Genomic DNA, 16,967 nt, shown 5'->3' on the forward strand with positions numbered 1-16,967 from the left:
GATGTGCTCCCCTTCGTTCACGACGTTTCATTTTAAGCACTAGGTTTATGGAAGTTCCTCGCTTCGTGGTAGGTTTGTCTTCATCCGCAGCTTCTCGTCCGCGCGAGGCCGTGTGTGTAGGAACTCGCTCCGTAGCCCAGCCACCGCAGGGGCTTATATAGTGACTAGTGCGTTCGGCTGCTGACATCGAAGACGCGAGATGAAACCTCTGCCGCGGCGGCCGCGTTTACATGGAGGCAATATGCAAAAGGTGCAGTGACATCGGCGCCAGTAAAGAAGCGCGGACGGTGAAAATTATTTCGGAGCCATCCACTATGCGGTGCAGGGACTCCGGAACATTTTTTTTAGTGGAGGGGGGGGGGTGGCAAGACCCCAGACTTATTTTGTTGTTTCTTTATTTATTGCTCATTTACAGAATAAATTTTGTATCTTTATTCTTTTTTTTCTCCAGTGTTCAAAGGTTGACGCAAACTGTCATGTTGTGGTGACGACACTTCAGCAGTCAGGAAGACAACGAAAAGGCTTTAAAAAAAACTTTAAGGGGCTGACTCGCGCCCGCTAAGAACTGAATGACTCGGCGGCGGCGATAGCCACAAGTGTGCTCGGCGGTCATCGAACTGAATGCCTGCAGTTTTTCGTCGCGCTCAATTTAAAGCTGGCAAGGAACCTTCAAGATAAAGATCCAAAAGCAACTACTACAGCCTGAAAAAAAAAATTGGAAGCATTTGCACATGGCCACGATCAATGGAGATAAGTTTGGTCGCATCTCGCATTGCAAAATAAAATGATAAAGCCAGCAGTTTTGAGTGCGAACGAACAATCGGTGCAAAGATTCACAAAAATAAAAAACGAATTGAAATGGGAAGCTTTACGTACGAGGAGTGATCAAGTGCATTAAAAAGTTCGTGCACAGTTTGTTTAAATTCTGCTAATCATGATCGTGTACACGGGTCAGACAGTCGACTTCTGTTGGGACATGACTGGCTTAGGTTACTCATATATGAAATGCTTCACAACTGGTTACGAAGCCAAGTTGCTCAGCCCCACTGTGATTTGCATTAAGAGTCCTAGAACTGAAGTGTTGTCAGAAATCTTATCCAAGTGCAAGCAGTTGAAGACAGGGGAGGGGGGGGGGGGGGGGGGCTCGCCTCCACTGCAAAAATTTGGGGGGGGGGGGGCGACTGCCCGCCTTGCCCCCTCCCCTGTTCCGGAGTCCCTGATGCGGTGCCTCTTTCTTCTGTCTTACAGTCCCTGCTTTGTCCCATCCCTCACGGCGTGGTTGAGGTGTCCACCGAGAAGTGAGACCGTTACAGCAACTTTCCTTTTTCTCAAACCAAATTTTGTTATACGTGAACTGCCTGCGCGCACGCGGTGGTCACCTGAACGCGTTTGAAAAGCTGGAAAGGTTGGCATGAGGTACGCGCGGTCATCGGCGGAAGGTGAGCGCGCCCATCGGGGGCGCAGCGAATTTTAATGGGACAGCGTTAATGAGCTCGAGTCGCAGAAAAGCCGGTGTCGTCGGCGTCTTTGGGCGTGAGCGAAAAATGGCGCATCTCGGTGGACACCTGAACCGCGCCGTAAGGGAAATGATTGTCCTTCCCTTGCGGCGCGGTACGGGTGTCCAGCGAGAATTGTGAGACAGGCGCCATTTCCTTTCCTTAAAACCAATTTTCATTTTAATTTCCTCCCCACCGCGGTGGCTCAGTGGTTAGGGCGCTCGACTACTGATCCGGTGTTCCCGGGTTCGAACCCGACCGCTGCGGCTGCGTTTTTATGGAGGAAAAACGCAAAGGCGCCCGTGTGCTGTGCGATGTCAGTGCACGTTGAAGATCCCCAGATGGTCGAAATTGTTGTTGTTGTTGTTGACCTCACACAATGGCACATACCCACAAGGGGGATTGGCCATAACCAGGCGGTGACTATTTAAATGACTAGTTGCATGTGGCAAGCATGGGATGACCTACCAAAATTTGGATCGCACAGTTTCCGTAGCCGAGGTGGTTGCAGGAGGTTAGGGGGGTCATACAAACTAAAATTTAGGCAAAGAAGGGGTAGGGATTACTATAAGTGGTTGTAAAAACCGAAATACAGAAGCTGATAATGGGATGGGCAGGACGAAAGTTCATGATGGTAGACGTTTTGATTCTAGGAGATAATTTTGAACGGCAGAGCAAACATTCCCATTGGTATGGCCAAGCAAAGAAGCGCCAAGGGACAGAACAACCGCAGAAGACAGGCGCAAACTGAGATTCTGTATTGGAACTTCTAATAGTCGCCTCCTAATCGATGAGTAGCGACGGCAAAAAAGAAGAAAGTGCTCTATTGTTTCCGGCTCCACACAATACGGACACAATGGGGAGATCGCCAGACCAGGCCTGTATAGGTAAAAATTTAGTTGCGGCACCCGGCAACGAAGCCTCGTGAAGGAAACTTAAAGATTATTCCGGAGCCTTCCACTACGGCATCTCCTTTTCTTTCACTCCCTCCTTTATCCCTTCCCTAATGGCGTGGTTCAGGTGTCCGCATATATATGAGACAAATACTGCGCCATTTCATTTCCCCCAAAACCTATTATTATTATTATTATTATTATTATTATTATTATTATTATTATTATTATTATTATTATTATTATTATTATTATTATTATTATTATTATTATTATTATTTCAATTTCCTTCCCTTATGGCCCGCTTCGGGTGGCCACCAAGATATGTTTCCTTTCCTTAAATTGTCCGGGCAAGGGGTCGCACCGAAGGACGATGGCGTTCCGCGGATTCATTGGCAATGCTGCAACACGCTGTCGCGTCCTGCTCTTAAAGGCGAAGTTTAAGCGTCCTCCAAATTTTTTCGCGAGCTTCGTGCGTATCCCTGGCGGGCGCCCACCTGGAAATTATAACTCCCACTGTGAAACACGTGCTAGGAGTTTGACGCAATTGCTAGGTAGCAACTGTCACTGCCTCGCCATACAGCGGGAGCTATAATAATCGTCAGTCTGTATTCAATAAAAAATGTAACATTGAGTCCTTTCTCCGCTTCCATTTTCACATTCGAGTTTAATTATTCGGCATGTCAAAAATCCATATGCAGGCAGTTGTCCTCAATTTAAGCTGATCCCTTTTTGTTAGCATCTACGTTTCTGCCTATAGTTGAGTATACCGGTAAAATACAGCTGTTAAAGACTTTGCTCTCGAAGGATATTGGTAAACTGCCATTCATGATCTGCGAGAAATGCGCCACACCCCATTCTTATTCTTCAAGTTATTTCACTCCCGTGATCCTGATCAGCGGTCACTATCTGCCCTAAGTAGACGTACTGCCTTGCCGCTTCCAGCACCTCGCTACCACTCGTAAACTGATGTTCCCTTCCGAGACTGTTGAACATTACTTTGGTTCTCTGCATATTCATTTTTAGACCGACAGTACTGCTCTGGTTATCTAAGTCATTATTCATGCTTTGCAATTCATCCCCTGAGTGACTTAGCAAGGCATTGACATCAGTGAATCGCAATTACTAAGGTAGTCACCATCAACTCTAATCCCTAACTATTCCCGCATTTAGGCTACCTCCGTTCTTTACAGCATACCTTAACAACCCGCTCCTCTTATTGAAACTGCAGATTAACGCACTTTTTCAGTTTTTTCGAAGACATCTTCAAAACAACCTGTCTAAATGCATATGCAGAGCATCTTGCTAACATATTCCCTAGGAATGCAAGTCGTAGGTGCCGAAAACGAAAGTTTCTCAATGTTTACGCTATGCTACGTAAATGGCTGACCTCAGCGGCAGCTATGTGAAATTTGTAACCATTTATTCATCATCCACTCTATCCCTCTACCTATTCACCCGTTCCCCCCCCCCCCCCCCCCGCTCAACCACTGATGTCACCACACTTATTACCTGAGTAATGCGTATGTAGCTGGGCCAGCCACCTTTACCACTGAGGCTGTCGAAGCTTTCAATTTCACTCGTTATGGAGAAAGGAAAACACAGAAGTGGTCCAGCTATGCAAGCTCTGCTGCAGAAAGCATGCCGGAAGTCGTGCTTTTTTTCGTAGGGAGCATTGGAATTTTTTGGCCCGTAATCATGGCAACGACGTCTGCAGAAAGCGCGGCCCAGAGGTTTTGAGCAGTGGCTGCTGCCCTGACCTGCTTGAGCTTGGCGTATGCTCGGGCGAGCCTATAGCAACGTAGACGAGTGTCACTCTCGGCTACCTGATTGGACCCGCCATGGTGGCTCAGTGGTTAGGGCGCTCGACTAATTAATAATAATTGGTTTTGGGGGGAAAGGAAATGGCGCAGTATCTGTCTCATATATCGCTGGACACTTGAACCGCGCCGTAAGGGAAGGGATAAGGGAGGGAGTGAAAGAGGAAAGGAAGAAGAAGGAGCCGTAGTGGAGGGCTTCGGAATAATTTCGACCACCTGGGGATCTTTAACGTGCACTAACATCGCACAGCACACGGGCGCCTAAGCGTTTTTCCTCCATAAAAACGCAGCCGCCGCGGTCGGGCTACTGATCCGGAGTTCCCGGGTTCGAACCCGACCGCGGCGGCTGCGTTTTTATGGAGGAAAAACGCTAAGGCGCCCGTGTGCTGTGCGATGTTAGTGCACGTTAAAGATCCCCAGGTGGTCGAAATTATTCCGAAGCCCTCCACTACGGCACCTTCTTCTTCCTTTCCTCTTTCACTCCCTCCCTTATCCCTTCCCTTACGGCGCGGTTCAGGTGTCCAACAATTTATGAGACAGATACTGCGCCATTTCCTTTCCTCAAAAAAAAAACCCAATTATTATTATTATTACCTGATTGGTCGGTTTGGTGATCGAATGGCATGACGGAGCCCTAACTTCCGATTTCAAAAAGGGTGACGTAAGGCCCACTCCGTGCCGCACCCCAGAATCCCTTCACCCACCTGGTACGCGGCGTTGTGGTCACGTGGTGAGCGAAGCGACCACCGCTCAGTTTTCCCTTCCCCTCTCGAGCGCGAGCACCCATCCTTACGTAATTCGCGCGCTGACCCTGCCGATCCGACTCCAACGAGAGCTTAGCAGCACCATCCATTGGCCCGCCGTTAACCGTATGTTATAACTAACATACGGTTAGTTATAGTTCACTGTAGTTCTGGTGTCCACCGAAATGTGAGCGCCATTTTCTTTCCTAAAAAAATGGTTTTGAGGAAAGGAAGTGACGCAGATAGTGTCTCGCATATCTCGGTGGACACCGGCCCGAACCGCACCGTAAGGGAAGGGTAAAAGGAGGGAGCGAAAGAAGAAAGGAAGAAAGAGGTGCCGTAGAGGAGGACTCCGGAATATTTTCGACCACCTGGGGACCTTTAACGTTCACTGACATCGCAAGTACACGGGCGCCTTTTGCGTTTCGCCTCAATCGAAATAAGGCCGCCGCATTCGGGTTCGAACCCGGGTTCTCCGGCTCAGCAGGCGCCTTAACCCCTGAGCCACCATGACGGGTTCCTCAAAAACAAATATTCAATTTCAGTGCACGTGTTCCTTTTCATATTGGAGTCACCTGTACCTGAATCAATTATGTGGCGTGGTGCGGCGCTATTTAATTTGTGTATGGGATAATAAATCATTTTGTACGGTTAGAATACGTATGCGAACCTAAACCAGAGGGGGGGGGGGGGGGTTGAATTTGTGAGTTTCGAACCATGACCATTTGAATCGAAACCGAAATCGAAGAGGACAAATAAGACATAAACGAAGCGGTTTCTCAAGTCCGACAAGCATCGACATCATGGCTCGCTCGCACAGACGGCTCGGCGGCTGAGCATCGGCGGCTCCGTCATGCCTCAGTCCGTCGATTGTGTGAGCGGCGTGGTTGGGGAGTCGATGTCGGATTGGCGTTATTAACGTTGTTTCATTGATTACTGCAAAATTAAAAGCAACGTCAGGACTTAAGTGACGATGATTTCTTCCTGATTCGACTTCCAAATGTGTGATTTCTGAGGTCGGTTCGTTGGCGTTAGTGGAGACATCTCCCGGTAAAGAACTTTGCATTGTGTTACTTGTGCAAACTTTCCGGCAACTATCATGTCACGCATATGAAAAATATACCTTCTGGCGATTTCCAGCGGCGGAAAGCATTCGAGGGCTTTCTTTGCTCACTAGCGCGAGTTTCGAATCATGTGCGCTTTATTTAGATTAGGATTAGGTGACAAGTTGTGACGGAGACTGCGCGCCGATTGACAACTACGATCGCTGTAAACGGTCGTTAATTGGCAGCTTGCCGTCCTGTTTCAGTCAAGTGTAGCTAAATTCTCTGCAGCACTTCTGGTAGTCGTAAATGTAACAGCCCTGCTCGGGAAGAAAAAGGATTGAAAAAGTTGCGCTTATTTCTTATGTCCTAGGTGTCTGCCCTGTCATGGCTTTAACAGAAAAAGAACTTGGACTTCTGCTCAGGTAAATGAATTGGCATTTGCTCACACGTTTATTGTGTGGGCGTAATTTAAGCACCTTCTTTCTGTAGTGCGCATTTTCAAAAAATTTTACGCCCCGTTACCTTAGCACCTTGCACAACCGTTCGCAACTAAGCCGTTCCTTTTGCTTCAGCCTGTTGCAGGATGACCAGTTGGAGAAGCAAACTTTCGAATCACTGGGCCAAACACTCCAGCACCATTTCGCCAAGCAAGATCACTTCCGCGTCAGTTGTGCTCTGGTTTGTTGTTTCTTGTTTTGCTTACTTGGTGGATTTATTATTGTTTGCATGTTTTATTTCTTGCACCCTTTCATGTTCAGCTGTGATTAGTGTCATACGGGCATTCTATTCGCAGCTGCGTGGCGTTTAATTGAAACTGTATAAAGCATGCAGCTTGTATTTGATGCCATTGGAATGTGCTCCAGACCGTTGTCAGAAGTACAAAGCATGAAACTAAAATATCCAAGAGGTACTGCAAGTTATGAGATAAAGAAGAATAAAAAAATGCAGTCTTTTCAGTTTTAGCATTTTCTCAATATGCTCATAAATGCACATTAAATGACAGGCGCCATGGCAGTGCACAGCTTCAATGGTGCAGGCTAGAGCAAGTGGAGGTAGATAGATTAGATATACATGCAGCCTTTAGTCGTACTCCATGCACTCCCACATGGTGACCACTGGTTGGCTGCAAGCCACTCATACTTGCTGTGACGTTATGAGCACTTTTGTGAACAATTTTATAAAATGCCTCTTTCATTTATTTTCCTTGGCTGCTGCAAGCTCACCTTAGTAGGCTATGCATAGCTTGTTCAGGGCTTGAGAACCTGTTATCACACATGCAGCTCTTTTCTCTAGGAGACAGTTATTGATCACTTGGTACTAGATGCGGGAGACTCTAGTATGGATGAGTCTTAAGACCTCTATGTAGCCCAGGAACTGAATGATGAAGTTGGATATGTGCGCTAATGCATTATTGTCTTGGTGCAAGATGATCCTCCACTGTCTTGTCCTTGGCTGCTGTTCTTGTAGTGTTCCAGAAATCTTTGCTTTGCATAGGGGTGTGTGCACTAAGCGGTAACGGTTTGTTGTTGTTCATCCAGGTGAATTGTTGTGACTTGACAGCTTTTGCCAAAGGAAGTCTGCACCGTTTTCTTGTGACACTTTGGGGCTGCTTCAGTTTTGTTGGTTTATCTTGGTTGAGAAAAATGCAAACTGCTGACCAACACTCGTTATCTTGATCAGACTGGTGAATCTAAGTCTCGTCAGCTGCAACGACTCAGAAACACCATTTCAGCTTCCTCCACAAAATCTGACTGGCATTTCTTTGCACTATCCAGCGCGTTTTTTTTTTGTTTCTTTCCAAAGCGTGAGGCACCTCCCGGAATTGCTTTCCTAACTCTGAGGTGCTCTTGAACTATTTTTCGTCCTTGAGGTGTCTAATCTGTAGTGCCACTTCAGTGTTCTTAAATGTCACTGAACTGTTTTTGTATACCATTCTTTCTGTAGTGGCAAAATTGTCCCGACTCACTGCAGTTGCTGGGCGCCCCCTCCTCTCCTAATCTTTCAGTGATGTTCTGCCTCCTCTAAGGTGTTGAATAACCAATACTTTCGCACAGGGAGGAGCAAAGTCCTCAAAAACCCACTAAAAACTCTCAAAGGTTTCAGATTCATCTAAACTACTTTTAAAACCATACAAAGCCGTCACATGAAAATACTTTTTTTCGAGCTTCATTGCAGATGGCCTCAAAGGAAGACTGAGGGGAAATTGGAGTTTGCTTGTATCGATAGAGTAGTGAGTTCTAATGACAGAGTCACCACTTTCATCGATGCCGGTGCATTTATAAAATAGGAAAGACAAAAAATTAAATACAGGTGTCATCACTAGCCGATCTCGCAGGTAAACTGCGTGTGTTGACATGGAATTTCTGATGTGGACCCTAGGGGCTATGCTACACCGCTGTTCACTCAAAACAGTGGCAACCAGCCTTTCTTCCTTCTTGTTATGGACATCACATATTGAAGAATCGAGTGGCGAGGAAGTTTTTCTATAAATTGCTCTTCTATAAATTGCTTTTTTTTTTGCTGTTGAACAAATGTTAACATACACGGAAAGAACCACAGAATCAGCTTTTACTAAGAACAATAATTGGGTGGATTAAGCTTCAGAATACCTTTAAGTGCTATGCAGATGACAAGCATGGTCCTGCCAGGAACAGTGATCCTACCAGGGCGATTCCTGGGCAAGCCATTGCCCTGGTACTTGCCCTGCTCAATCAGAAAGAGGAATCTGATTTTTTTTTTTACTGCTGAAAAAAATGCCAACATAGCCACAAAAAGCCAATCTGTCAAATTTTGCTGAAGACAAAAATACAGCGGACTTTTCCTCAGAGTCTCTTAATAGTGCTTCATGTGCTTCAGACTTTAGTAAAAAGAGACAGGAAAAACGGTATTTTTCGAATGCCTGCTTTCCCTGCCCAGTTCATATCAGGTGGAGCGAGGTGTTACCTCTGGCTTGTTACTGTTGGTCTTTTGATATGCAAATCCTAAGCTCAGCCTTTAAATTTTGACATGTATTGAAAGTTATCAGGCTGTTCTTCCTCGAATAGGGGGGGAGTGACAGCTTGGTGCACTTTCAGTACTAGTAAGCTTGAAATGTTTGGAAAAGCGAAAAAGGAGCTTTGTGAGAGCAGCAAACTCTGATTACAGTTTGTTAAGTTCACTACTTGTGAAATTTCCTTTCCTTTTTTTTTATTAAACTTGCGCAGTTTCTTATGAAGAAATTATTTGTTGCTGGAGCTGCCGCAGTGGCTCAGTGGTCATGGCGCTCGGCTGCTGGCCCGAAAGACGCAGGTTCGTTCCCGGCCGCGGCGGCTGAATTTCGATGGAGGGGCAATTCTAGAGGCTCGTGTACTGTGCGATGTCAGTGCACGTTAAAGAACCCCAGGTGGTCGAAATTTCCGCAGCCTTTCACTACGGCGTCTTTCGTAGCCAGAGTCGCTTTGGGACGTTAAACCTCCATAAACCAAACCAAACCAAATATTTGTTGCTGGTTATGTACATTACTTTTTCCTTGTGAAGCAGAATGAAAAATTCTTCCTTTGAGACTGTGGTTTATTGCCTAGTGACCTACTTGGAGGGACATGGACTTCTGTCCTTTTTTCTTTTTGCTAATCTTTTGTTGTTATTCTTGCTATGTTATGCACTTATTTGAGTAGGAGTGTGTGTTCATTACAATTATTACTGACATGCTATCAAGTCTGATACACCAAATTTTTTGTTTATGGAAACAACCAGAAGCATTAGCAGCAAATGCTGAAAAGTGTTCATCTTGTGTTTCTTTGTCAAGGCACTAATCAATAAGTATTTCCAGCCAAAAGCTTTTACAAAGGATGATTAATGTTGCTCCGCCCCACATATCACGCTCTACTTTAAAAGATTTCCACACCACCTAAACGTTCCCTGAATGCTTTTTTACTTGTTACGCTTGGCTCGTGCTTCACAAATCTCAAAATAAATGGAAAGCCGATCAGTTTTACTGTTTTGCTGCATGAAAGAAGGCGTGGAGCTGGTGGACATTGTTTCTTTTTTTTTCTTTTTTCAGGCTTTGCTCATTCAACAATCAGATCTTATCAGCGGACCTTGCCAGAGGATAGTTGCACTTTACTTCTTGTATGAAATGTATCGTACTGAATCGATACACATGAACCCTTTCATCTCAATTTTCGTCCATCTGCTTGTAAGTATGAACCATTCATGCATGTTATATTGGCTTTTAGAGTTCATGGAGCTAAATGGTGTTTAATTAGCTTCTTTGTATGTGCCTTCTTGAAGGTGCATTTAGCTTGCGGCCTGATACGTTCCTGTCTTGAGGACACATCTGAAACAAATATTTCCAGTGTGGGCGCATGCATAAAGTCTGAAACACGGTAATTAGTCAAGCCTGTATATATATAAAAAAATGTTTGGTTGCACTTAGTATGCTGTCATATTGGTGTACAACAGCTACACCTGTGGGGCTGTCACATGATCACTGCTGAAAACAACCCTCCTGAATCATCCCCTGCACTCCATGAGAGCACCTACCTTAGTGCTCACATGGTGACCCCACAGGAGTAATGTGGAAGTGCAGTTGGTGGCTCTTGCTGTGAAATATTTTGGAGAGAGAGAGCACTTTATCTCTGCAGCAGCTGACCTAGTGTAGCTATGGTGTTGCGTATGCCCCTCGTTTTATAATAAAAAGTCGTCATTTTTATGTTTTGTCTTGAAGAGCTTTTAGCTACGTGCATTCATAGGTCTTGTTTGGTTTGATGGTTGTAGTTGAAGTGGAACTGCGGAGGCACTGTTTATCCAAAGCACTGGACAGTCAATTTTCAAAGGCATACATGCATATCGCTGTTGAACTCATGCGCAAAGTAGTGTACAGAAATTAGGACATGAATTTTGATTTCATCTTTACATTCTGAAATTTAGAATCTGAGGGTGTAGGAACTATGGACCTATGGGCTTCTCATGGTTCTACTGCAGTTATATTTTTTGCAACAGTCTAAAACTTACCTCGTGTTTCGTAAATGCATTTCCATTATGTGTGTTCCATGCTGCAGAATGTGTTTTGAAACTCACTGCATATGATCTTTTCCAGAATCCCGCTGAAGAAACTGGGGGCAAGAAGCCAGAGTTTGCCCATGTTATTCCCAAGCTGACAGTGCATGAGAAATACTTCCTCACACAGCTGTTGACTGTGCCAGCAAAAGATGTGAGCATATCACTTCCATGCTGTTCTCATGTTTCATTTTGAGTTTTTAGTTTAGCATTTTAATTATATGTTACCGTAAAAACCTGCATATACTCGCGATTGAATGGACTATCACCTGACATGGTGGGCAGGTGAGCAGCCTGCCACAAAACCGGCTCCAGACAGACAAACCGACAAGCACACAACAGCTAAATGCGGGGAATGGCCACTATAAGTGCTAGTGCACTAAAAAGTTTTCATCCGCGTATTATACGAGTAAGGCAGATACGTTGAGGATGTTCTGGAAGTCGCGAAAGCTGAACGTCCTCCAATTATTTGTGTACGCCAGTGCGCCAGATACGATGCGTGTAGCGCGGGCACCAAATATCTGGCAGACACAGATCGGGTGCCGTGCTCGTGCCTGCTCGTGTCCCGCGCCGCGAGCATGCGCAGACCGGTTCCAGCATACGTGCAAGTGCTCACGCTTTGGAAGTGTCCATAGTCGAGGCTTTAGTGATCATCGCCGTTGGGTGTGCCGTCTTCCGAAAAGCCTTTGTCAGAGATCTCTTTCCACAGAAACATGTCTTCGGTACCATCGAGTGCGTTTGATATTCCACATTTCTTGAAATAACAACCGGTGAGCTTCTCGGGATTGCTAGCCCAAGCGTCTGCCATCCCACTGCATAGCATGGCTAGAGAGGCCCGTGTCTGGTGGCACTAACTGCAGGCTGTCCCTACCTCATGCAGATCATGTAGGAGCGCTTGATGCAGCACCGATGCTTTCAGCAGCTACGATTACTTTTCATTTAAAAGCAGCCCTTGGCTGCTTTCAGGGTCCTGATACCATGGGGGGGTGCGATAGTCCTGGGCGTCGCGAAGTCAGGTCAGCGTAGTGACTTGGCATTGAAATCGAAATTATGGACCTACGCCACCGCAAGATAGTGCTTTCTCTCGCTCGAAGCTTGGTGGTAACGGCGCTCGATAATAACGAAACCAGAACTGCGGATTTTGGCCGAAAATTGTTTGGATCAACATATAATGCAAGGTTGAAATTTGACATGCTAAAATCCGGAAAAAAACCTCGTATTATATGTGAGTTTTTACGGTATTTATCAGGATACGATCGTAAATTGGCTCCTATCTGGAGATCACATCCTATTGTATTGCACTACATTGTATTGTGTTTTATTAGCATTGTATTATTCTCTTTTCATTGTATTTATTTTGTTCCCCCCACCCCATATAATGCCCCAATAGGGGCATTTAAGGGTAAAATAGATGACGATTATTATTGAAAATTTAGAAGAAAAAAAAAGAGTTGCCTAGCAGTTTTAGTACGATTATTAAGGGAAGTTTCAGTGTGTGACTCATACTGTGTAAAAGTTTAGCTTTCCAAGCCTGCGAAGTAAAGTTGGCAAATGAAGAAAGGCTGAAAATAGCAGCATTCGATGGCCTGCCGTTATTGTTATTGCAAAAATCATGACATTCTTCTTGGAGCTTAATTTTTTGTGAGTGGCTCATGTATTTACTATACTGATGTCAAGAGCCTTCTCATTTTTTAGAAATCTTGGGAATGATGTTAACTTCTTTTGAGTGTACCAGTTGTGTCTAAGTTGACAAAGGAAATGAAATGAGGGGCTCGCCTGGCTTGATGACATCGGAAGCATAAGAGTTGTGCTCGCATAGCTTCCGCCCTCACCGGTTGATGGCGTTCCACGTAACATCAGCTGTAATACAGGATGGGCTATGTCTGCCGCTTATGGTTAATGGTGGCACTATCAGGGTTAGATCACATGTAAACATAAATACCCCTGAAAGCAGAAGATTTGATAGCTGTCGCCATAGCTCAGTTGGTAGAGCACCGGACGTGTAATTTGGAGGTCGTGGGTTCGGATCCCACCGGTGGCATGTGGTTGTTTTTTCTTCAGCTTTTATTAATCTCCCATTGATGAAAACCACAAATAAAAAGAAAAGACGTTCCTTATGCTCCTGGGTTTCTCTGGATGTTAGCTTCTTTTACAGTTATGTCTAAAAATGGTATCTTGAAGTGATGCCTAAGGCCCCTAGTTTCTTGTGACGTCACAAAAAATCATGGATTGAAGAGTTTTTTTGATGAATTGTGTATTAGCAGCCACGTTCTATGTTTATATAATATTGATGTTGCAGTCATCAGTAGGAATGACTAAACAATGGGATAGTGTTTAATTTAATCATCTGAACTCTCTTAGAAGCTAGTATCTAGTAATGAACGAAGTGCGGCAGCTTTGTTGAAAGTGCATTCAAACTCTTCTATGAGAAGAGTCATGATGGAATATTAATAGTGACAAAAAATGTGTAGGGTTTTGGGTAATGGTCAGCATCCGTTCCGAGGGCTTCCTCTTGCTGTGGTACCAGGCAGTTCAGGAATAAAAGTGAGCAGCAGGCGGGTGCCAAACATTTGTTGGGCCGCATCCCCCTTGTAGGCATGGTTACACCAGCAGGTGCAGGACTGTGCACTGGGTCATCATGAGCGAGATAATTTATCGGTACCAAGTACCAAGTGCTATCAGACACTGAATTGCAACTGCAATATTTGATTTTAATGAAGGTACATTTGGAGTACACAAAGCATATTAAAAAAGTTGTTACATTTTTATTTTATGTGTGTTGTTTCCCGTGTAACACTGCAGATTTTTCATTGCGAATTTCTCGAATTTCAAATTTACTGCCACAGAGAATTAGGGGTTTTAGTAAGGCCTGTATTCGTGCTACTTCTCTCAATGCATCTTTTGGGCATAAAATTCATGCAGACTAAAGCAATAGTACGAGGCAACTTCTTGGTTTTCCTGAAGAGTTGAACTTCTTGATGACCTTGAGATCACTTGCATGGAACCTTAGTAGTAGTAAATGTTACTGTTTCTGAGTGGGCAGTAAATTTCCTTCAAATTGCAGCAGCTCTGCCTTTTTTTACTAACTGATTATCAGTGTGCATAATGTTAAAATAGGATGTACTTACTCAACCAAGGTTTGCTCATTTTTTTTCAAGATGAAAACAAAACTCTAAATGACTCTTACATTAAAATTGAATGAAAATTAAAAGTGCGCTGTTATGAAATTGGACACTAGTGCAAGGTGTTGACTCGTTCATAGTATTTTATAGCAGTTGCCATTAAGGCCGTGTTTCTTGTTTATGCAGCGCCATTGTCAGCGTCACACACCAGGTGCAATGTGTCATGCTGGTTGGCCAGAATGGAGTGATGTCACGAATGACATAATGACAATGCACCACACTGATTGGTCAGAATTGAGTGCCGTCCCACATGATGTCCATCAAAAGGCGTGGCAATGCACCACCCTGATTGGCCAGAATGCTTATCGCTGATTGGTTCGAAGATGATGTCACTCGTGATGTTGCAAGGCATTCGCTAAGGCTTACCTGAGGTACATTATGCAGGTGTAGTGGCATAAATGCGACAGATGTCGTACACCCCTACCCAGATTTACTGAGCTCTCCAACTGGCATCATCTTGTACCGCCCCAACTGTCGTTGAAATTCGTGTTGCAACAAGAGTAAACATCCAGTCAGTTTTTTTTTATTCAATCTAAAAAGGAGTTCGTTGTGTGTCAGCCCTCGTGGGAGATTAGGAGAGGTGATGGTTTATTGCTTTTGTTGCTTTTGGAAGGCATAGCTGATTCTTTTCAGGGGTGTTGACACATCATCCATCATCAGTCATTAGTGCTGTGCATGTGACCTTTCAATGTCTCTGTACTTGTTCACAGTACAGTCAGCGGCTGCACAGGGAGCATGTGCAGATTTCAGGGACAGCTAAAAACTGTTGATTATTTTTGTGTATAGGTGTGCTTCATATTATCTTTTACTTTTCCAGAGTTTTGATACTATTGATGCCAACAACTAGTAACTAATTTGCAATATTCAATCTATTTTAGCTTTTTAAGAAGACACCTTGGCAGGTTATGAACTTGGATGAAAGCTGCCTACAGGTTTGTTCTTTTATATACATATACTTGCTCTTCATTGCTGTTTTAAAAAGTGATAGTGCTACGTTTTAAGTATATCCCACATTCATTAACAGATGGGTGACACTGGAGGTATCCAGGTATCCTTTGCCGAGCATCAATCTGAAATGCCACAGTCTAGCCGGTCTGGAATACCACTGGTCATTGATGATCCTGACCTAAGGCGACCTATGTAAGTCATAGGCTTTTACTTGCATGTGCCAGCCTTAAGGTAGAATATTTGTTCAAGAAGCCATAAGTGTTCATTCCGACAGGGCTTTAAGTTGCCAATTTATTATGGCAGGGTTCATAGCCATTATGTAGATGCTATAAGAGTGGGAGAGTGTTTCGTCGCAATATTTTGTAACGCCAGACATAGTAAATAGACATGGGTATAAACTGAACCGAGGACGTGCAAACGGCAGCATTGCGCTTGACGCAAACATAACAGGCTAAAGTGAAGCTGTTGGGTGATGCTACATTTTGCATAAGTCTCTGGATTGAGTTGCTTGCTGCAACAGCTGCATTTCCACAGAGCTAAAATGCAAGAGTGCCCTTGAGAGCTTGGTGTTCAGTGGTGTGTGTTTTTACCCTAAAAAAGATGCCTTTTTTAAAGGACCTCGCGCTTTGCGTTTTACCTCCTGATAAGGAGGGTGGATTTGGAATGTTGTCTCACGGGTTGTACAATGTGAAAGCCACAGAAGCGGTTTCAAACGCTTTTGTCCCTTGTAAGAAGTTATCTATATCAAAAGATGAAAACCACAGCCAGAAATCTGTGCAGCAGGTTGCAGCTTCAGAGGGTTCTCAGGGGTATTGAACCAAGTGATCAGGATTTTCTCGACGTCTTTTTTAGCGTAAGAACGCACAAGGTTAACGCCCCCTTTAGGGTAATCATTTCAGAAAACGGCACTTGGCAAAAATGCATTCCCCTATTCCTTCAACAGAATCTCAGCCTGTTACACATTGGCGATCCTTTCCTAGTTAAGAACTCTGACGCTGTCCTGGACTATCTCAGATGCTCAGCAAATACCAAACTGAGGGCCTTCTCAGTAGACATTAAGGACCTTTTCTATTCACTGCCTCAGTCGAGTTTGCTTTCTTGCATCCAGGACTGTATTGAAAGGTTTGGCACTGTAGCTTTTATGAATGAGACAGGAATGTCAAGCAGAGGCCTTTGGGAACTTCTTAGTTTTTACCTCCGGTCAACATTTATCCAATGGGAGGGGCGGCCTTATTTTCAGAAGGAGGGGATTTGTATTTGCTCCTGCATTGCCCCCATTCTCAGTGACTTATTTTTACCAGAACTTGACAGAGGCCTCTGTGCCCACCTGACAGATTTTAAAATAACCCAGGTTTTTAGGTATGTGGATAATTTCCTAATATTCCTTGACTGCAGTTCTGACTCTTTTGAATTACTGGTAACTAACACACTAGCCTTTGTACGTGCTAGAAATAACTGCTAGAAATAACCCATGAGGTGCCTTCGGACGATAGCATTAGATTTCTTGACATCAAGCTTTTACATCGTGACAAGCAGATTTTCTGGAAATATGAGCCACGTGCAAGTAAGCCACTGCTGCCGTTCAGGTCATCCCATTCCAAACTTGTAAAGAGGGTATTGCAGGATTATGCTTGAGAAACGCTCTAAACAAGTCTTGCTCCGAGTTTATGGCCGTCAGATTCAACGAACAGATTCTGCGTCTCAGAGCTGCGGGGTTCCCTACACATTTCCTGGTCAGTGTCGCAAAAGTCATTCTCAACCGCTTCTGTTTAAAAGACACCATCACCTCCCAACCTTCCCCT

At 44.5% G+C, this 16,967-nt stretch overlaps 1 protein-coding gene and 1 non-coding gene across 3 annotated transcripts in view; both read left to right on the plus strand.

The window, feature by feature from the left end:
* The first annotated feature begins 5,785 nt into the window (after nucleotides 1-5,785).
* The window catches only part of Not11 (CCR4-NOT transcription complex subunit 11), a 36,929-nt gene continuing 25,747 nt past the window's right edge, over nucleotides 5,786-16,967 (plus strand). The window contains exons 1-7 of one of the 2 annotated variants that reach the window (XM_077646499.1): nucleotides 5,786-6,002; nucleotides 6,369-6,420; nucleotides 6,571-6,676; nucleotides 10,038-10,172; nucleotides 11,076-11,189; nucleotides 15,096-15,149; nucleotides 15,242-15,357. In XM_077646499.1, coding sequence (XP_077502625.1) covers nucleotides 6,383-6,420; nucleotides 6,571-6,676; nucleotides 10,038-10,172; nucleotides 11,076-11,189; nucleotides 15,096-15,149; nucleotides 15,242-15,357 — 563 coding nt within the window. In that variant the 5' untranslated portion in view covers nucleotides 5,786-6,002; nucleotides 6,369-6,382. The remainder of the gene's footprint in view (nucleotides 6,003-6,368; nucleotides 6,421-6,570; nucleotides 6,677-10,037; nucleotides 10,173-11,075; nucleotides 11,190-15,095; nucleotides 15,150-15,241; nucleotides 15,358-16,967) is intronic. The other variant, XM_077646500.1, reaches the window with a different exon arrangement.
* On the plus strand, nucleotides 13,004-13,076 carry TRNAT-UGU (transfer RNA threonine (anticodon UGU)). Its single transcript has one exon. It is a non-coding gene; the product is annotated as a tRNA-Thr (tRNA).

Source organism: Amblyomma americanum, chromosome 1 (genome assembly GCF_052857255.1).
Source record: "Amblyomma americanum isolate KBUSLIRL-KWMA chromosome 1, ASM5285725v1, whole genome shotgun sequence".
Lineage (NCBI taxonomy): Eukaryota > Metazoa > Arthropoda > Arachnida > Ixodida > Ixodidae > Amblyomma > Amblyomma americanum.